The 23,749-nt window shown below is 39.2% G+C and overlaps 1 protein-coding gene across 1 annotated transcript in view; it reads right to left on the reverse strand.

Annotated features, from left to right (window-relative positions):
* EFR3B (EFR3 homolog B) overlaps positions 1-23,749 on the reverse strand; it is a 129,356-nt gene that overhangs the window by 62,591 nt on the left and 43,016 nt on the right. Inside the window, exons 8-12 of the mRNA XM_058801529.1 lie at positions 22,837-22,972; positions 19,750-19,822; positions 19,580-19,668; positions 13,081-13,205; positions 4,124-4,174 (exon numbers count right to left, since the gene is read on the reverse strand). Of these exons, the coding sequence (XP_058657512.1) occupies positions 4,124-4,174; positions 13,081-13,205; positions 19,580-19,668; positions 19,750-19,822; positions 22,837-22,972 (474 nt within the window). The remainder of the gene's footprint in view (positions 1-4,123; positions 4,175-13,080; positions 13,206-19,579; positions 19,669-19,749; positions 19,823-22,836; positions 22,973-23,749) is intronic.

The raw sequence follows: 23,749 nt of genomic DNA on the forward strand, positions 1-23,749 counted from the left end.
AAATTTCTAGAAATCCCCCCTAAAAACGCAAAGAAAATCGCCAAAAAATGGGCGAAATCGCAAAAAAAAAAATGAGCCAAAAAATGGCAAAGAATTGGCTGAAATCGCCAAGAAATGTAAGAGTGCCCAGAAATTCCCCAAAAATCAGCCCTGAAATGCCAAAGGATTCCCCAAAATCCTCCCAAAACCCCAATGGAAAATCTGCCCCCAAAAAGCTCTGAAGTCGCAAAGAATTCCCCAAAAAAAACCCCCAAAAAATCAGAAATAATTCCCCAAAAATGCAACTGAAAGTGAGATTTTGGAAATTTCTAGAAATCCCCCCTAAAAAACGCAAAGAAAATCGCCAAAAAATTGGTGACATCTGAAAAGAAAAACCCAAAAATCAGAAAGAATTTCCCAAAATGCTCCTAAAATCCCAAAGAATTTACAGAAATCAGCCAAAAACCCAAAACAATTAAAACATCCCAAAGAATTCCCAGAAATGCCCAAAAGACCCCAAAGGATGCACAGAAATCACCAAAAAACGCCCCAAAGAATTCCCAAAAATCCGAGATAAACCCGGAAACAAAATCCCCAAAAACAGCAGGAAAAAAGAAAAGCAAAAAAAAATCTCGAAGGTTTCGCGAAAATTGCAAAAAACAAAAAAAAATAAACCCCAAAATCGCAAAGAACTCGCAGAAATCGCAAAGAAAAATCACAAAGAATTAAAAAATAAAAAGAGAAAAATTCCCCTCCCCCCAAAAAAAACCCAAAAAATCCCAAATTGTTCCCAAAAGCCGCAGCTGAAATCCCAAAGAATTTTTGAGACGTCCCCTAAGGAAAATCCCTGTGAAAAATTGCCAAACCAACCCCCTTAACATCCCAAAGAATTCCCAAAAAACCCCACGAAACCTCCCCCCAACAAACACAAAAAATTCCCCAAAATAGCCCAAAAAAAATCATTTCTAATATCCCAAAAAAATCCCTAAAATTTCCCAAAAAATCCCCCCTAAAATCCCAAAAATTCCCCCTAAAATCCTCAAAATATCCCCCCTAAAATCCCAAAGAATTCCCCAAGAAATTCCAGGCAAAGAAAACCCAAAGAATTGCCCTTAAATTCCAAAAAAAACCCAAAACCCCAAAAGGTTTCACGGCAAAAAAAACCCAAAAATCCAAATAAAAAAAATTCCCAAAAATTACACCAAAAAATCCCAAAGAATTCCCAAAAAAATCTGGGAAAAGGGAAAATCGCCAAGGATTGGGGGGCAGCAGACCTGGGGGGAAAAAGGGAAAATTTGGGGCAAAAAAACTCAAATCAGGAGGAATTTATAAAAATAGCAGAAGAAAAGAAAAAAAATTGCAAAGAATTTGCCAAAATCACCAAAAAACCCCAAAAAATCACAAAATGTTTCCAAAGAATTCCAAGAGAAATGGGAAAAAGGGGGGGAAAGAAAATGCTGGAAAATTTATAAAAAATCTTGGAAAAAACAAAAAAAAAACCAAAGAAATCCCAAAAAAAATTGGGGGAAAAAACTCAAATCGGGAGGAATTTATAAAAATAGCAGAAGAAAAGAAAAAAAATTGCAAAGAATTTGCCAAAATCACCAAAAAACCCCAAAAAATCACAAAATGTTTCCAAAGAATTCCAAAGAAAATGGGAAAAAGGGGGGGAAAGAAAATGCTGGAAAATTTATAAAAATCCTGGAAAAAACAATAAAAAACCCCAAAGAAATCCCAAAAAATTTGGGGGAAAAAACTCAAATCAGGAGGAATTTATAAAAATAGCAGAAGAAAGGAAAAAAAATTGCAAAGAATTTGCCAAAATCACCCAAAAACCCCAAAAAATCACAAAATGTTTCCAAAGAATTTCAAGGGAAATGGGAAAAGGGGGGGGGGAATGAAAATGCTGGAAAATTTATAAAAATCCTGGAAAAAACAATAAAAAACCCCAAGAAATCCCAAAAAATTGCGCTTAAAATCTCAAAGAATTCCCACAAAATAAATTAAAAAAAAAAATCCCAAAAAAGCCCTAAAATCCCCCAAAAAAACCCTTGAAAAATCTTTCAAAGAAACCCTGCCAAAAAGTCCCCCAAAAATCTGAAATCTCCAAAAAACCCCAAAGAATTCCCAAAAAAAATCCCGAAGATTCCCCCAAAATCAACAAAAAACTCTCCAGAAAAATCCCCACCCAAAAAAATCCCGAAAGAATTCCCAAAATTCACCCCAAAACCCCAAGGAATCCAAAAGAAGTCACAAAATGCCCCCAAAAAAATCTCAAAGAATTCCCAAAAATCCCTGGAAAAGCCCAAAATTCCAAAGGTTTTTTCCTCCCAATCGTAAAATCCTCAAAAATTCCTAAAAATTCCTGAGAAAAGCTGAACATCCCAAAGAATCCCAAAAAATCTCCCCCAGATTCCAAAAATTCTCCAGAAAATCTCCAAAAAATCCCATCCAAAATTCCCCAAAAATGCTGAAATTCAAAGAAATTTCTTAGGGGAAAATAAAACAAAAAAACACAAAAATCAGAACTCCCCTAAATCCCAAAGAATTCCCCAAAAAATTCAGGGTAAAAATCTCCAAAAATTCCTAAAAATCACCCCTAAATTCCCAAAGAAATCCAGGGGAAAAGAACCCCCAAAAATTTACAAAAAATAGGCAAAAATCTACCAAAAATCGCCAAAAAAAAAAAAATAAAAAAACCCCAAAGAATTCCCAAAAAATTCTGGGGAAAAAAAAAATTCTGGAAAAAAAATCCCCCCAAAATTCAAGGGGAAAAATTCCTCAAAAATCCCAAAGAATTCCCAAAAATTCGGGAAAAAAACCCCCAAAAATCTCCTCAAGAGAAATCTCAACAAATTCCAAAAATTCCCCCCAAAAAAATCCCCCAAATCCCCCCCAAAAATGCAGAAATTTTAAAGAATTCCCAAAAAATCCTTGAAAAAAAGCAAAAAACCCCAAGAAATTCCCAAAAAAATCCCAAAAATCACCCCCAATTTTCTAAAGAATTTGTAAAAATCCAAAAAAAACCCTAAAAAATCCCCACGAATTTGCAAAAATCCCAAAAAAGTCTGTGAAAAACTGAAAAATCCCTCCAAAAAAAAAAACCCAAAATCCCAAAGAATTCACAGAAATTACAAAAAACCTTAAAATGCCCCCAAAAGCCCCAAAGAATTCCAAAAATTCCAAAAAATTCCCCCCAAATCCAGGAAAATAACCACGAAATCCCCAAAATCTACCCCAAAAAAATCCCAAAGAATTCCCAAAAATCCTGAAAAAAATCCCAAAGAATTCCCAAAAAATCCTGAAAAAATCCCAAAGAATTCCCAAAAATCCTGAAAAAATCCCAAAGAATTCCCAAAAATCTCCCCAAAAATCTCCCCAAAAATCCCCCAATCCCAAAGAATCCCAAAATATTTCAGGAAAAATCCCCTAAAATCCCAAAGAATTGCAAAATAAAAAAACCAAACCAAAAAAAATTTAAAACAAAAATAATCCTAAAAAATTCACAAAAAAAAATTTGGGAAAGAATCCAAAAATGCCAAAAAATCCTGGAAAAAATTCCAAAGAATTCCCAAAAAATCCTGAAAAAATCCCAAAGAATTCCCAAAAATCTCCCCAAAATCCCCCAATCCCAAAGAATCCCAAAATATTTCAGGAAAAATCCCCTAAAATCCCAAAGAATTCCAAAAAAAAACAAACAAAAAAAAAAAAAAAAAACAAAAAATCTAAAACAAAAATAATTCTAAAAAATTCACAAAAATTTTTGGGAAAGAATCCAAAAATGCCAAAAAATCCTGGAAAAAAAAAAAAAAACAAACCCAAAAAATCCAAATTAACCCCCAAAACTCCTAAAATCCCACAGAATTCCCAACCAAACCCCCCCAAAATTCTAAAAATTCCCCCCAAAATCTTCAAATTCCAAAGAATCCCCAAAAATCTTGAAAAAAAAATCCCAAAGAATTCACCAAAATCTTCCAAAATTCCCAAAAAATCTCCCCCAAAATTCTGAAACCTTCAAGGATGCCTAAAAAACTTCAGAAAAAAACTCCCAAAAGTTTCAAGAGTTGCCCCAAAATTCCCCAAAAAGTGGAAAATTCCCTGGAATTTTGGGGATTTTTGGGATTTTGGGGAATTTTGGAGGCACCTGGAGCAGGGATTTGAGCAGCATCATCTGGGTCAGGCGGTTCCGGTTCTCCTTCCTGCAAAACAAAACCCAAAAGTTGGGGAAAATCCCAAAACTTTGGGAAAAAAAATAAAAAACAAAACATGGGAAAGTCGCAAGAGGTAAAAAAACCCAAATCCCAAAACATTCCCAGGTCTGGGAATTTCAATCCCGGAAAAACCCCAAAAAAAACCCCAAATTCACCCCAAAGTCCCAAATCCAAAATGATTCCTAAAACCTTCAAATCTTAAATCCCAAAATTTCCCAAAAATCCCCAAAAAAATCCCAAAAAAGCCCCAAACCCCAAATCCCAAAAATGAAAGAAAAGCCCCAAATCCCAAAGAATTCCCAGGTGTGGGAATGGTTCAATCCCATAAAAACCCCAAATTCATCCCAATAAACCCCAAAATCCCAAATCCAAAATGATTCCTAAAACCTTCAAACCTTAAATCCCAAAAATCCCCAAAAAAATCCCTAAAAAAGCCCCAAAATCCCAAATCCCAAAAATGAAAGAAAAGCCCCAAATCCCAAAGAATTCCCAGGTGTGGGAATGGTTCAATCCCATAAAAACCCCAAATTCACCCCAAAATCCCAAATCCAAAATGATTCCTAAAACCTTCAAACCTTAAATCCCAAAAATCCCCAAAAAAATCCCTAAAAAAGCCCCAAAATCCCAAATCCCAAAAATGAAAAAAAGCCCCAAATCCCAAAACATTCCCAGGTCTGGGAATTTCAATCCCAGAAAAACCCCAAATTCACCCCAAAATCCCAAATCAAAAATGATTCCTAAAACCTTCAAATCTTAAATCCCAAAAGTTCCCAAAATCCCTAAAAAATCCCAAAAAAAGCCCCAAAATCCCAACTCCCAAATTCTCGAACAACAAAAAATCCCACAAATGAAAGAAAAGCCCCAAATCCCAAAGAATTCCCAGGTCTGGGAATGGTTCAATCCCATAAAAACCCCAAATTCACCCCAAAAAAACCCAAATCAAAAATGATTCCAAAAACTTTCAAATCTTAAATCCCAAAAATCCCCAAAAAAATCCCTAAAAAAGCCCCAAAATCCCAAATCCCAAAAATGAAAGAAAAACCCCAAATCCCAAAACATTCCCAGGTCTGGGAATGGTTCAATCCCAGAAAAACCCCCAAAAAACCCCCAAATTCACCCCAAAATCCCAAATCCAAAATGATTCCTAAAACCTTCAAACCTTAAATCCCAAAAATCCCCAAAAAAATCCCTAAAAGAGCCCCAAAATCCCAAATCCCAAAAATGAAAAAAAGCCCCAAATCCCAAAACATTCCCAGGTCTGGGAATTTCAATCCCATAAAAACCCCAAAAAACCCCCAAAAAACCCCAAATCCTAAATCAAAAATGATTCCTAAAACCTTCAAACCTTAAATCCCAAAAATCCCCAAAAAAATCCCTAAAAAAGCCCCAAAACCCCAAATCCCAAAAATGAAAGAAAAACCCCAAATCCCAAAGAATTCCCAGGTCTGGGAATGGTTCAATCCCAGAAAAACCCCAAATTCACCCCAAAAAAACCCAAATCAAAAATGATTCCAAAAACTTTCAAATCTTAAATCCCAAAATTTCCCAAAAATCCCCAAAAAAATCCCAAAAAAGCCCCAAACCCCAAATCCCAAAGAATTCCCAGGTGTGGGAATGGTTCAATCCCATAAAAACCCCAAATTCATCCCAATAAACCCCAAAATCTCAAATCAAAAATGATTCCAAAAACCTTCAAACCTTAAATCCCAAAAATCCCCAAAAAAATCCCTAAAAAAGCCCCAAAATCCCAAATCCCACAAATGAAAGAAAAGCCCCAAATCCCAAAGAATTCCCAGGTGTGGGAATGGTTCAATCCCATAAAAACCCCAAATTCACCCCAAAAAAACCCAAATCAAAAATTATTCCAAAAACTTTCAAATCTTAAATCCCAAAAATCCCCAAAAAAATCCCTAAAAAAGCCCCAAAATCCCAAATCCCAAAAATGAAAGAAAAACCCCAAATCCCAAAACATTCCCAGGTCTGGGAATGGTTCAATCCCAGAAAAACCCCAAAAAAAACCCCAAATTCACCCCAAAATCCCAAATCAAAAATGATTCCTAAAACCTTCAAATCTTAAATCCCAAAATTTCCCAAAATCCCTAAAAAATCCCAAAAAAAGGCCCAAATCCCAATTTCCAAAGTCTCAAACAACAAAAAATCCCAAAAATCACAGAAAAACCCCAAATCCCAAAGAATTCCCAGGTGTGGGAATGGTTCAATCCCATAAAAACCCCAAATTCATCCCTATAAACCCCAAAATCCCAAATCAAAAATGATTCCAAAAACCTTCAAACCTTAAATCCCAAAAATCCCCAAAAAAATCCCTAAAAAAGCCCCAAAATCCCAAATCCCAAAAATGAAAGAAAAACCCCAAATCCCAAAACATTCCCAGGTCTGGGAATGGTTCAATCCCAGAAAAACCCCAAAAAAAACCCCAAATTCACCCCAAAATCCCAAATCCAAAATGATTCCTAAAACCTTCAAACCTTAAATCCCAACATTTCCCAAAATCCCTAAAAAATCCCAAAAAAGCCCAAAATCCCAAATCCCAAATTCTCGAACAACAAAAAATCCCACAAATGAAAGAAAAGCCCCAAATCCCAAAGAATTCCCAGGTCTGGGAATGGTTCAATCCCATAAAAACCCCAAATTCACCCCAAAATCCCAAATCAAAAATGATTCCTAAAACCTTCAAATCTTAAATCCCAAAAGTTCCCAAAATCCCTAAAAAATCCCAAAAAAAGCCCCAAAATCCCAAATCCCAAATTCTCGAACAACAAAAAATCCCACAAATGAAAGAAAAGCCCCAAATCCCAAAGAATTCCCAGGTGTGGGAATGGTTCAATCCCATAAAAACCCCAAATTCACCCCAAAAAAACCCAAATCAAAAATGATTCCAAAAACTTTCAAATCTTAAATCCCAAAAATCCCCAAAAAAATCCCTAAAAAAGCCCCAAAATCCCAAATCCCAAAAATGAAAGAAAAACCCCAAATCCCAAAACATTCCCAGGTCTGGGAATGGTTCAATCCCAGAAAAACCCCCAAAAAACCCCCAAATTCACCCCAAAATCCCAAATCCAAAATGATTCCTAAAACCTTCAAACCTTAAATCCCAAAAATCCCCAAAAAAATCCCTAAAAGAGCCCCAAAATCCCAAATCCCAAAAATGAAAAAAAGCCCCAAATCCCAAAACATTCCCAGGTCTGGGAATTTCAATCCCATAAAAACCCCAAAAAACCCCCAAAAAACCCCAAATCCTAAATCAAAAATGATTCCTAAAACCTTCAAACCTTAAATCCCAAAAATCCCCAAAAAAATCCCTAAAAAAGCCCCAAAACCCCAAATCCCAAAAATGAAAGAAAAACCCCAAATCCCAAAGAATTCCCAGGTCTGGGAATGGTTCAATCCCATAAAAACCCCAAATTCACCCCAAAAAAACCCAAATCAAAAATGATTCCAAAAACTTTCAAATCTTAAATCCCAAAATTTCCCAAAAATCCCCAAAAAAATCCCAAAAAAGCCCCAAACCCCAAATCCCAAAGAATTCCCAGGTGTGGGAATGGTTCAATCCCATAAAAACCCCAAATTCATCCCAATAAACCCCAAAATCTCAAATCAAAAATGATTCCAAAAACCTTCAAACCTTAAATCCCAAAAATCCCCAAAAAAATCCCTAAAAAAGCCCCAAAATCCCAAATCCCACAAATGAAAGAAAAGCCCCAAATCCCAAAGAATTCCCAGGTGTGGGAATGGTTCAATCCCATAAAAACCCCAAATTCACCCCAAAAAAACCCAAATCAAAAATTATTCCAAAAACTTTCAAATCTTAAATCCCAAAAATCCCCAAAAAAATCCCTAAAAAAGCCCCAAAATCCCAAATCCCAAAAATGAAAGAAAATCCCCAAATCCCAAAACATTCCCAGGTCTGGGAATGGTTCAATCCCAGAAAAACCCCAAAAAAAACCCCAAATTCACCCCAAAATCCCAAATCAAAAATGATTCCTAAAACCTTCAAATCTTAAATCCCAAAATTTCCCAAAATCCCTAAAAAATCCCAAAAAAAGGCCCAAATCCCAATTTCCAAAGTCTCAAACAACAAAAAATCCCAAAAATCACAGAAAAACCCCAAATCCCAAAGAATTCCCAGGTGTGGGAATGGTTCAATCCCATAAAAACCCCAAATTCATCCCTATAAACCCCAAAATCCCAAATCAAAAATGATTCCAAAAACCTTCAAACCTTAAATCCCAAAAATCCCCAAAAAAATCCCTAAAAAAGCCCCAAAATCCCAAATCCCAAAAATGAAAGAAAAACCCCAAATCCCAAAACATTCCCAGGTCTGGGAATGGTTCAATCCCAGAAAAACCCCAAAAAAAACCCCAAATTCACCCCAAAATCCCAAATCCAAAATGATTCCTAAAACCTTCAAACCTTAAATCCCAACATTTCCCAAAATCCCTAAAAAATCCCAAAAAAGCCCAAAATCCCAAATCCCAAATTCTCGAACAACAAAAAATCCCACAAATGAAAGAAAAGCCCCAAATCCCAAAGAATTCCCAGGTCTGGGAATGGTTCAATCCCATAAAAACCCCAAATTCACCCCAAAATCCCAAATCCAAAATGATTCCTAAAACCTTCAAACCTTAAATCCCAAAAATCCCCAAAAAAATCCCTAAAAAAGCCCCAAAATCCCAAATCCCAAAAATGAAAAAAAGCCCCAAATCCCAAAACATTCCCAGGTCTGGGAATTTCAATCCCATAAAAACCCCAAAAAACCCCCAAAAAACCCCAAATCCTAAATCAAAAATGATTCCTAAAACCTTCAAATCTTAAATCCCAAAATTTCCCAAAAATCCCCAAAAAAATCCCAAAAAAGGCCCAAAATCCCAAATCCCAAAAATGAAAGAAAAGCCCCAAATCCCAAAGAATTCCCAGGTGTGGGAATGGTTCAATCCCAGAAAAACCCCAAATTCATCCCAATAAACCCCAAAATCCCAAATCAAAAATGATTCCAAAAACCTTCAAACCTTAAATCCCAAAAATCCCCAAAAAAATCCCTAAAAAAGCCCCAAAACCCCAAATCCCAAAAATGAAAAAAAACCCCAAATCCCAAAGAATTCCCAGGTGTGGGAATGGTTCAATCCCATAAAAACCCCAAATTCACCCCAAAATCCCAAATCAAAAATGATTCCTAAAACCTTCAAATCTTAAATCCCAAAAGTTCCCAAAATCCAAAAAAAATCCCAAAAAAAGCCCCAAAATCCCAAATCCCAAATTCTCGAACAACAAAAAATCCCACAAATGAAAGAAAAGCCCCAAATCCCAAAGAATTCCCAGGTCTGGGAATGGTTCAATCCCAGAAAAACCCCAAATTCACCCCAAAATCCCAAATCCAAAATGATTCCTAAAACCTTCAAACCTTAAATCCCAAAAATCCCCAAAAAAATCCCTAAAAGAGCCCCAAAATCCCAAATCCCAAAAATGAAAAAAAGCCCCAAATCCCAAAACATTCCCAGGTCTGGGAATTTCAATCCCAGAAAAACCCCAAAAAAAACCCCAAAAAAACCCAAAATCCCAAATCCAAAATGATTCCTAAAACCTTCAAATCTTAAATCCCAAAATTTCCCAAAAATCCCCAAAAAAATCCCAAAAAAGGCCCAAAATCCCAAATCCCAAAAATGAAAGAAAAACCCCAAATCCCAAAGAATTCCCAGGTCTGGGAATGGTTCAATCCCATAAAAACCCCAAATTCATCCCAATAAACCCCAAAATCCCAAATCAAAAATGATTCCAAAAACCTTCAAACCTTAAATCCCAAAAATCCCCAAAAAAAATCCCTAAAAAAGCCCCAAAACCCCAAATCCCAAAAATGAAAGAAAAACCCCAAATCCCAAAACATTCCCAGGTCTGGGAATGGTTCAATCCCAGAAAAACCCCCAAAAAACCCCCAAATTCACCCCAAAATCCCAAATCCAAAATGATTCCTAAAACCTTCAAACCTTAAATCCCAAAAATCCCCAAAAAAATCCCTAAAAAAGCCCCAAAATCCCAAATCCCAAAAATGAAAAAAAGCCCCAAATCCCAAAACATTCCCAGGTCTGGGAATTTCAATCCCAGAAAAACCCCAAAAAAAACCCCAAAAAAACCCAAAATCCCAAATCCAAAATGATTCCTAAAACCTTCAAATCTTAAATCCCAAAATTTCCCAAAAATCCCAAAAAAAATCCCAAAAAAGGCCCAAAATCCCAAATCCCACAAATGAAAGAAAAGCCCCAAATCCCAAAGAATTCCCAGGTCTGGGAATGGTTCAATCCCATAAAAACCCCAAATTCACCCCAAAAAAACCCAAATCAAAAATGATTCCAAAAACGTTCAAACCTGAAATCCCAAAATTTCCCAAAAATCCCAAATTCTCCAACTACAAAAAAATCCCAAAACCCCAAATCCCAACAATGAAAGAAAAACCCCAAACCCCAAAGAATTCCCAGGTCTGGGAATGGTTCAATCCCATAAAAACCCCAAAAAACCCCAAAATCCTAAATCAAAAATGATTCCTAAAATTTTCAAATCTTAAATGTCAAAAGTTCCCAAAATTCCCAAAGAAATCGTCAAAAAACCCCAAAATTCCAAACTGCAAAAAATCCTAAAAACAAAAGAAAAAAACCAAATCCCAAAAACTCCCAAAAAAACCCAAAATCACAGAAAAACCCCAAATCCCAAAGAATTCCCAAAATCCCCAAAAAAATCCCCCAAAAAAGCCCTAAAATCCCCAATCCCAAAATCTCAAACCACAAAAAATCCCAAAACAAAAAAACTCCCAAATCCCAAAAATCCCAAATCCCAAAAATAAAAGAAAAACCCCAAATCCCAAAGAATTCCCAAAATCCCCCCAAAAAGCCCCAAAATCCCCAATCCCAAATTCTCAAACTGCAAAAAATCCCAAAACAAAAAACTCCCCAAATCCCAAAAACCCTAAAAAAAATTCCCAAAATATCGAAAATCCTAAAATCCCCAAAATCCCAAAATTAAAAAAATCCAAATCCCAAAAACCGGAAAAATTCCCAAAATCCCCCAAAATCCCCAATCCCCAAATTTCAAAAAACCCCAAAATCCCCCAAATTCCCCAAATTCTCCAAATTCCAAATCCCAAAAAAATCCAAATCCCAAAAACCCCAAAATCCCCAAAATTCTCAAAATTCCAAATCTCCCAAAAAACTGCCCAAATCCCAAAAACCCTGAAAAAATTCCCAAAATTCCAAAATTCTCTGGGAAATTTGGGAATTCTCAGAATTCCGGGAAATTCCAGCTCTGGGAAATGTGGGAATTTTGGGAATTCCGGTAATTTCCGGCTGTGGGGAATTTGGGAATTCCCAGAATTCTGGGAAATTCCGGCTCTGGGGAATTTGGGAATTCCCAGAATTCCGGGAAATTCTGGGTCTGGGAAATTTGGGAATTTTGGGAATTCTGGGAAATTCTGGCTCTGGGGAATCTGGGAATTCCCAGAATTCCGGGAAATTCCGGCTCTGGGAAATTTGGGAATTCTGGGAAATTCCGGCTCTGGGGAATTTGGGAATTCCCAGAATTCCTGAAATTCCGGCTCTGGGAAATTTGGGAATTCTCAGAATTCCGGGAATTCTGGCTCTGTGAAATTTAGGAATTTTGGGAATTCCGGGAAATTCCAGCTCTGGGGAATTTGGGAATTCCCAGAATTCCGGGAAATTCCGGCTCTGGGGAATTTGGGAAATTTGGGAATTTCAGGAAATTCTGGCTCTGGGGAATTTGGGAATTCCCAGAATTTTTGGGAAATTCCGGCTCTGGGGAATTTGGGAATTTTGGGAATTCCGGGAAATTCTGGCTCTGGGAAATTTGGGAATTCTCAGAATTTTGGGAAATTCCGGCTCTGGGGAATTTGGGAATTTTGGGAATTCCTGGAAATTCTGGCTCTGGGAAATTTGGGAATTCTCAGAATTTTGGGAAATTCCGGCTCTGGGAAATTTGGGAATTCCCAAAATTCCGGGAAATTCTGGAAAATTCCGGCCCTGGGAAATTTGGGAATTCCCAGAATTCTGGGAAATTCTGGCTCTGGGAAATTTGGGAATTCCCAGAATTCCGGAAATTCCAGCTCTGGGAAATTTGGGAATTCTCAGAATTTTGGGGAATTTTGGGGGATTTTTAGGAATTTTTAGGAATTTTGGGATTTGGGGGCAGTTCTCACCCGTCAGGCTCGGCTCTGGGCTCCGGGAAGTTCTGGGAATGTTGGGAATTTTTGGGAATTCTCTGGAATTTTGGGAATCGGGGTTGGGGCTCAGCTCCTGGCTCCGGGATATTCGGGAATTTTGGGGGATTATTAGGAATTTTTGGGAATTTTGGGATTTGGGGCCAGTTCTCACCCGTCAGGCTCAGCTCCGGGCTCCGGGATGTTCCGGGAATGTTGGGAATTTTGGGGAATAGTTGGGAATTCCAGGGATTTGGGGGCAGTTCTCACCCGTCAGGCTCGGCTCCGGGCTCCGGGATGTTCCGGGAATGTTGGGAATTGTTGGGAATTGTTGGGAATAGTTGGGAATTCCAGGGATGGGGGGCAGGGCTCACCCGTCAGGCTCGGCTCCGGGAAGTTCCGGGAATGTTGGGAATTTTGGGAATTTTTGGGAATAGTTGGGAATTCCAGGGATGGGGGGCAGGGCTCACCCGTCAGGCTCGGCTCCGGGAAGTTCCGGGAATGTTGGGAATGTTGGGAATTTTTGGGAATAGTTGGGAATTCCAGGGATGGGGGGCAGGGCTCACCCGTCAGGCTCGGCTCCGGGCTCCGGGATGTTCCGGGAATGTTGGGAATTTTGGGGAATAGTTGGGAATTTTTGGGATTTGGGGGCAGTTCTCACCCGTCAGGCTCGGCTCCGGGCTCCGGGATGTTCCGGGAATGTTGGGAATGCCGGGAATTCTCGGGGATGGGCACCTTGTTCATGATGAACAGCATCACCTCCGACTGCTGGTACGGCGGCAGCGTCGCCGAGAACGAGCCTGGGGGGAAACAGAAACAACGGCCCCGGGAATGGCAACGGGAATGGTGACGGGAATGGGAATAATGGTGGGAATGGCAACGGGAATGGCAACGGGAATGACAATGGGAATGACAACGGGAATGGCAACGGGAATGACAATGGGAATGGCAACGGGAATGACAACGGGAATGGCAATGGGAATGGCAATGGGAATGACAGCGGGAATGGCAACGGGAATGGCAATGGGAATGACAACGGGAATGACAATGGGAATAATGGTGGGAACGGTAATGGGAATAACAATGGGAATGGCAATGGGAATAACAATGGAAATGGCAATGGGAATGACAACGGGAATAATGGTGGGAATGGGAATGGCAATGACAATGGGAATGGCAATGGGGATGGGAATGACAATGGGAATGACAATGGCAATGGGGATGGGAATGACAATGGGAATGGCAATGGGAATGGGAATGGGAATGGCAATGGGGATGGGAATGGGGATGGCAATGGGAATGACAATGGGAATAACAATGAGAATGATGGGAATGACGGTGGGAATCACAATGGCAATGACAATGGGAATAACAATGGGAATAATGGTGGGAATGGTAATGGGAATGACGTTGGGAATGGCAACGGGAATGGCAACGGGAATAATGGTGGTAATGGGAATGGGAATGACAATGGGAATGACGTTGGGAATGGCAATGACAATGACAATGGGAATGACAATGGGAATAACAATGGGAATGATAACAGGAATAACAATGGGAATGGCAATGGAAATGGCAATGGGAATGGCAATGGGAATAATGGTGGGAATGGCAATGGGAATGGCAATGGGGATGGGAATGACAATGGGAATGGCAATGGGAATAACAATGGGAATGGCAATGGGAATGACAATGGGAATGACAATGGGAGTAACAACGGGAATGACAATGGGAATAACGGTGGGAATAACAATGAGAATGATGGGAATGATGGTGGGAATGACAATGGGAATAACAATGGGAATAATGGTGGGAATGGTAATGGGAACGACAATGGGAATGGCAATGGGAATGGGAACGACAATGGGAATAACATTGGGAATGACAATGGGGATGGTAACGGGAATAACAATGGGAATGGCAATGGGAATAACAATGGGGATGACAATGGGAGTAATGGTGGGAATAACAATGAGAATGATGGGAATGACGGTGGGAATCACAATGGGAATGACGATGGGAATGACAATGGGAATAATGGTGGGAATGACAATGGGAATGGCAATGGGAATGGCAATGGCAATGGCAATGGCAATGGGAATGGCAATGGGAATGGCAATGGGAATGACAATGGGGATGACAATGGGGATGACAATGGGAGTAACAACGGGAATGACAATGGGAATAATGGTGGGAATGGTAATGGGAATGACACTGGGAATGACAACGGGAATGGCAATGGGAATGGCAACGGGAATAATGGTGGTAATGGGAATGGGAATGACAATGGGAATGACGTTGGGAATGGCAATGACAATGACAATGGGAATGACAATGGGAATAACAATGGGAATGATAACAGGAATAACAATGGGAATGACAATGGGAATAACAATGGAAATGGCAATGGGGATGGCAATGGGAATAACAATGGGAATGGCAATGGGAGTGGCAATGGCAATAATGGTGGGAATAACAATGGGAATGACAATGGGAATGGCAATGGCAATAATGGTGGGAATAACAATGGGAATGACAATGGGAATGACAATGGGAATGGCAATGGGAATAACGGTGGGAATAACAATGAGAATGATGGGAATGACGGTGGGAATGACAATGGGAATGGCAATGGGGATGGCAATGGGAATAATGGTGGCAATGACAATGGGAATGGCAATGGGAATGGGAATGGGAATAATGGGAATAACAATGGGAATGATGGGAATGACAATGGGAATGGCAATGGGAATAATGGTGGGAATAACAATGGGAATGAAAATGGGAATGATAATGGGAATAACAATGGGAATAAAATTAGGAATAATAATGGAAATAATGGAAATGATAATGGGAATGATAGTGGGAATAACAATGGGAATAGCATTGGAAATGACAATGGGAATAATGACAATGGGAATAATGACAATGGGAATAACAATGGGAATAACAATGGGAGTGCAATGGGGATAATGGGAATGATAATGGGAAGGATAGTGGGAGTAATGGGAATGACAGTGGGAATAACAATGGAAATAATGGCAATGATAATGGGAATAATGGGAATGACAATGGGAATGACAATGGGAATAACAATGGGAATAACAATGGGAATAACAATGGGAATAATGGGAATAACGGGAATGGGACTGATAGGGATAATGGGAATTAATAGGAATGGGAGTAACAATGGGAATAACATTGGAAATAACAATGGGAATTATAATGGGAATAATAATGGGAATTATGGGAATGATAATGGGAATGATAATGGCAATAATAATGGGAACTATGGGAATGATAATGGGAATAACAGTGGGAATGATAATGGGAATAATGGGAATGATAATGGGAATATCAATGGGAATAATGGGAATGATGGGGATAATGGGAATGAATGGGAATGGGAATAACAATAGAATAACAATGGGAATAATGGGAATAACAATGGGAATGATAATGGGAATAATAATGGGAGTAACAATGGGAATAAAAATGGGAGCAACAATGGGAATAATGGGAAGAACAATGGGAATGACAATGGGAATGATAATGGCAGTAACACTGGGAATAACAATAGGGATAATGGGAATGTTAATGGAAATGATAACGGGAATGACAATGGGAATAAAAATGGGAGCAACAATGGGAATAACAGCAATGGGAATGATGGGGATAATAAGAATTAATGGGAATGGGAATAACAGGAATAACAATGGGAATCACAATGGGAATGATGGGAATAATGGGAATGGAAATAATGGGAATGAGAACAATTATAGGAATGGGAATGAAAAGCATAATGGAATAACAATGGGAACGACAATGGGAATGACAATGGCAAAACCGGGAATAACAGTGGCAATGATAATGGGAATATCAATGGGAATAATGGGAATAACAGGAATGGGAATGAGAATAACATTGGGAGTAAGAATGGGAATAACAATGGGAATGGTAATGGGGATAATGGGAATGACAATGGGAATGATGGGACTGACAATGGGAATCGCAATGGGAATCACAATGGGAATCACAATGGGAATCACAATGGGAGTTATGGGAATGATAATGGGAATAATGGGAATGACAATGGGAATGATGGGAATGGGAATGGTGGGAATGACAATGGGAATAGGAATCATGGGAATATTTGGGATAATCCCATTAAATTCCATTTTAAAAAAACCCAAAAAATCCCAATAAATTCCAGTAATCCCCCCCCGGAATCCCTGAAATTCCCATTTAATCCCAGAAAATCCCAGAAACGCCCCAGAAAAGCAAGGGAAATCCTTGAAAAATCCCAGAAAATCAAATTCTAACCCCCAAAAAATCCCAGAAAATAATGAAAAATCCCTGAAAAATTCCCGAAAATCCCAGAAAAAAAAAAAACCAAAATAATCCCAAAAAACCCCATAAAAAACCCCAGAATAATCCTATTAAAATCCCATTGAATTCCATTTAAAAAATTCCCAATAAAATCCCATTAAATTCCAATAAACCCTCTCCAAATCCCTGAAATTGCCATTTAATTCCATAAAACCCCAGAAAATCCCAGAAATATCCCAGAAAATCAAAATATAAAATCAAAAATATAAAATCAAATATAACATAATATAAAATATAATATAATATATTATAATATAATATAATATAATATAAAATATAATATAATATAAAAAAATATAAAATCAAAATATAAACCCCAAAAAATCCTAGAAAATAATGAAAATCCTCGAAAAATTCTCAATAATCCCAGAAAAGAAAATCCCAAACTAATCCCAAAAATTCCCATAAAATCCCAGAATAATCCTATTAAAATCCCATTGAATTCCATTTTAAAAAATCCCATTAAATTCCATTTAAAAATCCCAAAAAACCCCAAAAAATCCCATTAAATTCCAATAAATCCCCCCCAAATCCCTGAAATTCCCATTTAATCCCAGAAAATCCCAGAAACGCCCCAGAAAACCAAGGAAAATCCTTGAAAAATCCCAGAAAATCAAATTCTAACCCCCAAAAAATCCCAGAAAATAATGAAAAATCCTCGAAAAATTCCCAAAAATCCCAGAAAAAAAAAATCCCCCCAAAAAATCCCACAAAAATCCCAGAATAATCCTATTAAAATCCCATTGAATTCCATTTTAAAAATTCCCATTAAAATCCCATTAAATTCCAATAAACCCTCCTCAAAGCCCTGAAATTCCCATTTAATTCCATCAAACCCCAGAAAATCCCAGAAACATCCCACAAAATCAAAATATAAACCCCAAAAAATCCTAGAAAATAATGAAAAATCCTTGAAAAATTCCCAAAAATCCCAGAAAATAATCCCCAAAACCCCTAAAAATCCCAGAATAATCCTATTAAAATCCCATTAAATTCCATTCAAAAAAATCCCATTAAAATCCCATTAAATTCCATTTCAAAAACCCCAAAAAATCCCATTAAATTCCAATAATGCCCTTCCCAAATCCCTGAAATTCCCATTTAATCCCAGAAAATCCCAGAAACGCCCCAGAAAAGCAAGGGAAATCCTTGAAAAATCCCAGAAAATCAAATTCTAACCCCCAAAAAATCCCAGAAAACAATGAAAAATCCATGAAAAATTCCCGAAAATCCCAGAAAATAATCCCCCAAAACCCCATAAAATCCCAGAATAATCCTATTAAAATCCCATTAAATTCCTTTCAAAAAAATCCCATTAAAATCCAATTAAATTCCATTTTTAAAAACCCCAAAAAATCCCAATAAATCCCCCCCAAATCCCTGAAATTCCCATTTAATCCCACTCAACCCATAAAATCATGGAAAATCCTTGAAAAATCCCAGAAAATCCAATTCTAACCCCCCAAAAATCCCAGAAAATAATGAAAAATCCTCAAAAAATTCCCAAAAATCCCAGAAAAAAAAATCCCCCCAAAAAATCCCACAAAAACCCCAGAATAATCCTATTAAAATCCCATTGAATTCCATTTTAAAAATTCCCATTAAAATCCCATTAAATTCCAATAAACCCTCCCCAAAGCCCTGAAATTCCCATTTAATTCCATCAAACCCCAGAAAATCCCAGAAACATCCCAGAAAATCAAATTGTAACCCCCAAAAAATCCTAGAAAATAATGAAAAATCCTTGAAAAATTCCCAAAAATCCCAGAAAAAAAAAATCCCAAAATAATCCCAAAAATCCACATAAAATCCCAGAATAATCCTATTAAATTCCCATTGAATTCCATTTAAAAAAATCCCATTAAATTCCATTTAAAAATCCCAAAAAACCCCAAAAAATCCCATTAAATTCCAATAAATCCCCCCCAAATCCCTGAAATTCCCATTTAATCCCAGAAAATCCCAGAAACGCCCCAGAAAAGCAAGGGAAATCCTTGAAAAATCCCAGAAAATCAAATTCTAACCCCCAAAAAATCCCAGAAAACAATGGAAAATCCATGAAAAATTCCCGAAAATCCCAGAAAATAATCCCCAAAAACCCCATAAAACCCCAGAATAATCCCATTAAAATCCCATTGAACTCTATTTTTAAAATTCCCATTAAAATCCCATTAAATTCCATTTCAAAAACCCCAAAAAATCCCATTAAATTCCAATAATGCCCTTCCCAAATCCCTGAAATTCCCATTAAATCCCATTTAATCCCAGAAACGCCCCAGAAAACCAAGGAAAATCCTTGAAAAATCCCAGAAAATCAAATTCTAACCCCCAAAAAATCCCAGAAAATAATGAAAAATGCTTGAAAAATTCCCGAAAATCCCAGAAAAAAAATCCCCCCAAAAAATCCCACAAAAATCCCAGAATAATCCTATTAAAATCCCATTGAATTCCATTTTAAAAATTCCCATTAAAATCCCATTAAATTCCATTTTAAAAAAACCCAAAAAATCCCATTAAATTCCAATAATCCCCCCCCCAAATCCCTGAAATTCCCATTAAATTCCATTTAATCCCATAAAATCCCAGAAACGCCCCAGAAAACCAAGGAAAATCCTTGAAAAATCCCAGAAAATCAAATTATAACCCCCAAAAAATCCCAGAAAACAATGGAAAATCCTCGAAAAATTCCCGAAAATCTGCCCAAAAACCCCGAAAATTCCCAAAAAAGCAGCAGAAACCCCGAAAATTCCCCGGAACGTCCTGAGTTTGTGGGGTCCTCACCCACCGATGGTTTGGATGACGGCCTCCTGGAATTGGCTCTCCTGCAGCTGCCGCCAGCTCTGCCCTTCGGCATTTTGGGAATTTTGGGAATTTTGGGAATTTTGGGCATTTTGGGGATTTTGGGAATTTTGGGGATTTTGGAGATTTTGGGGATTTTGGGGATTTTGGGAATTCCCGGCCAGGGCGAGGTCGATGCTGAGGCGCAGCTGCCGCAGGAGGGTGTTGAAAACTTCCAGCACCGTGGGACCTGCAAAAAATGGGGAAAATTTGGGAATTTTGGGAAATCTTGGGAGTTCTGGAAAACCTTGGAAAATCTCCAAAAAGCCCCCTGAAAATCTTGGAAAATCCCCCCCGAAAAATCCCAGAAAAATCCCTGAAAATCGAGGAAAATTTTGGAAAATCCCAGGAAAAAAAATCACAGAAAATGATGGAAGAGTTTGGAAAATCCTGGAAAAATCTCAAAAAAAAAAAAGCCCTGAAAAACTTCGAAAAATCCCCCCCGAAAAATCCCAGAAAATTGAGGAAAATTTTGGAAAATCCCAGAAGAAATCCCAGGAAAAAAAATCCCAGAAAATGATGGAAGAGTTTGGAAAATTCTGGAAAAATCTCAAAAAAAAGCCCTGAAAAACTTGGAAAAATCCCCCCCGAAAAATCCCAGAAAAATCCCTGAAAATCGAGGAAAATTTTGGAAAATCCCAGAAGAAATCCCAGGAAAAAAAATCCCAGAAAATGATGGAAGAGTTTGGAAAATCCTGGAAAAATCTCAAAAAAAAAAAAAAAAAAGCCCTGAAAAACTTGGAAAAATCCCCCCCGAAAAATCCCAGAAAAATCCCAGAAAATTGAGGAAAATTTTGGAAAATCCCAGAAAAAATCCCAGGAAAAAAAATCCCAGAAAATGATGGAAGAGTTTGGAAAATCCTGGAAAAATCTCAAAAAAAAAAAGCCCTGAAAAACTTGGAAAAATCCCCCCCGAAAAATCCCAGAAAAATCCCTGAAAATCGAGGAAAATTTTGGAAAATCCCAGAAGAAATCCCAGGAAAAAAAATCCCAGAAAATGATGGAAGAGTTTGGAAAATCCTGGAAAAATCTGAAAAAAAAACCCCTGAAAATCTTGGAAAAATCCCCCCCAAAAAGTCCCAGAAAAATCCCTGAAAATCGAGGAAAAGTTTGGAAAATCCCAGAAGAAATCCCAGGAAAAAAAATCCCAGAAAATGATGGAGGAGTTTGGAAAATCCTGGAAAAATCTGAAAAAAAAGCCCTGAAAATCTTGGAAAAATCCACCCTGAAAATCCCAGAAAAATCCCTGAAAATCGAGGAAAAGTTTGGAAAATCCTGGAAAAATCCCAGAAGAAATCCCAGGAAAAAATCTCAGAAAAATCCTGAAGAAATGCCTGGAAAATCCCAGGAAATGGTGAAAAATTCTTGGAAAAAACCCAGAAAAACTCCTGGAAAAATAATGGGGATAACAGGAATTTTGGGAATTCGGGAATGTTGGAATTCCAGAAAATTCCATTTTTCTCCAAAAAATCCTGGAAATTAAAAAAAAATCCTGAAAAATCTTGGAAAATCCCTGAAAATCCGCCCTGAAATCTCCCCAAATCCCAGAAAAATCCCATGAAATCGGGGAAAGTTTTGGAAAATAGTAGAAAATCCAGAAAATCCTAGAAAAATCCTGGGAAAATTCTGGAAAATCCAAAATGGCAGAAAATTCGACAAAAGCATGGAAAATCCCAGGGAACAAAAAAAAGAAAAACCACAAAAAATCCTGGCAAAATCCCAGAAAAATCTGGAGAAAATCGCAGGAAAAACCCTGGGAAATCACAGAAAAATCCCAGGAAAAATCCTGGAAAAAGGTTCCGGAAGGTTCCGTACCCACAGCGCCTCGTTGAGCACGGCCACGATGCCGGAATGGAAACCCCAGAAATCCCAAAAAAATCCTGGACAAAATCCCAGAAAAATCCCCCCAAAAATCCTGGGAAAATAATGGGGAAAAATCCCTGAAAATTCCTGAAAAATCACAGAAAAATCATGGGAAAATCTTGGGACAAATCATGGAAAAATTGCAGAAAATCCCAGAAAATTCCCAGAAAATCCCAGAAAATTCCCAGAAAATTCCCAATAAAGCCCAGCCAAGCCCAGGCAGCTGCTGGCAGACTCTTTCCCGGAGCCTTTCCCGGGTTCCCCGTCAGTTATCCTGGAACGTTCCGGAAGGTTCCGTACCCACAGCGCCTCGTTGAGCACGGCCACGATGCCGGAATGGAAACCCCAGAAATCCCAAAAAAATCCTGGAGAAAATCCCCCCAAAAATCCTGGGAAAATAATGGGAAGAAATCCCAGAAAGTTCCTCAAAAATCATGGGAAATTCTTGGGAAAAAATCTTACGAAAATTGCGGAAAATCACAAAAAAATCCCAGAAAATCGCAGAAAATTCCCAATAAAGCCCAGCAAAGCCCAGGAGCTGCTGGCAGACTCTTTCCCGGAGCCTTTCCCGGGTTCCCCGTCAGTTATTCCGGAAGGTTCCGGCAGGTTCCGTACCCACGGCGCCGGTGGCGGCGATGGCGGCGGCCTCGTTGAGCACGGCCACGATGCCGGAACGGAAACCCCAGAAATCCCAAAAAAACCCTGGAGAAAATCCCAGAAAAATCCCCCCAAAAATCCCCCCAAAAATCCCAGCAAAAATCCTGGGAAAATAATGGGAAAAAAGCCCAGAAAAATGCCAGAAAATTCCTGAAAAATCATGGGAAAATCTTGGGATAAATCATGGAAAAATCGCAGAAAATCCCAGAAAATCCCAGAAAATCGCAGAAAATTCCCCATAAAGCCCAGCAAAGCCCAGGCAGCTGCTGGCAGACTCTTTCCCGGGTTCCCCATGGATTATTCCGGAAGGTTCCGGCAGGTTCCGTACCCACGGCGCCGGTGGCGGCGATGGCGGCGGCCTCGTTGAGCACGGCCACGATGCCGGAACGGAAACCCCAGAAATCCCAAAAACCCTGGAGAAAATCCCAGAAAAATCCCCCCAAAAATCCTGGGAAAATAATGGGAAAAAACCCCAGAAAAATCCCAGAAATTTCCTGAAAAATCACAGGAAAATCCTGGGACAAATCATGGAAAAATTGCAGAAAATCCCAGAAAATTCACAGAAAATCCCAGAAAATTCCCAGAAAATTCCCCATAAAGCCCAGCAAAGCCCAGGCAGCTGCTGGCAGACTCTTTCCCGGGTTCCCCATGGATTATTCCGGAAGGTTCCGGCAGGTTCCGTACCCACGGCGCCGGTGGCGGCGATGGCGGCGGCCTCGTTGAGCACGGCCACGATTCCGGCCCGGAGGGCGGCGCCGCTGCGGCCGTTGGCGTCCAGGTGCTGCAGCAGCTGCTGGATCACCAGGGGCGAGTGCTGCGGCTGCGGGACCCCAACGTCGGCACAAATCCACAATCCCGGAAAAATCCACCAAAATTCCACGAAAATTCCCAAAAAATCCCCACCAAAACCTCAACGGAACCCCGGGAAAATGGGATTTCACCCCAGAATTGCCACAGCTCTTCCTGGAATTCCCACTGGGATTCCCGGAATTCCCACAATTCCCATCGGCATTCCCACAATTCCCATTCCCACAATTCCCACTGGGATTCCCACAATTCCCATTCCCATTCCCGGAATTCCCATTCCCATTCCCACAATTCCCATCGGCATTCCCGGAATTCCCATTCCCATTCCCACAATTCCCACTGGGATTCCCACAATTCCCATCGGCATTCCCACAATTCTCATCGGGATTCCCACAATTCTCATCGGGATTCCCACAATTCCCATCGGGATTCCCACAATTCCCATTGGGATTCCCATAATTCCCATTGCCATTCCCGGAATTCCCACTGGGATTCCCACAATTCCTGTCGGCATTCCCGGAATTCCCATCGGCATTCCCACAATTCCCATCGGGATTCCCACAATTCCCGTCGGCATTCCCACAATTCTCATCGGGATTCCCAAAATTCCCGTTGGCATTCCCACAATTCCCATCGGCATTCCCGGAATTCCCACTGGGATTCCCACAATTCCCATTCCCATTCCCACAATTCCCGTCGGCATTCCCACAATTCCAATTCCCATTCCCACAATTCCCTTTGGCATTCCCACAATTCCCATTCCCACAATTCCTGTCGGCATTCCCACAAT

The sequence above is a fragment of the Ammospiza caudacuta genome, chromosome 3 (assembly GCF_027887145.1).
Source record: "Ammospiza caudacuta isolate bAmmCau1 chromosome 3, bAmmCau1.pri, whole genome shotgun sequence".
Classification (NCBI taxonomy): Eukaryota; Metazoa; Chordata; class Aves; order Passeriformes; family Passerellidae; genus Ammospiza; species Ammospiza caudacuta.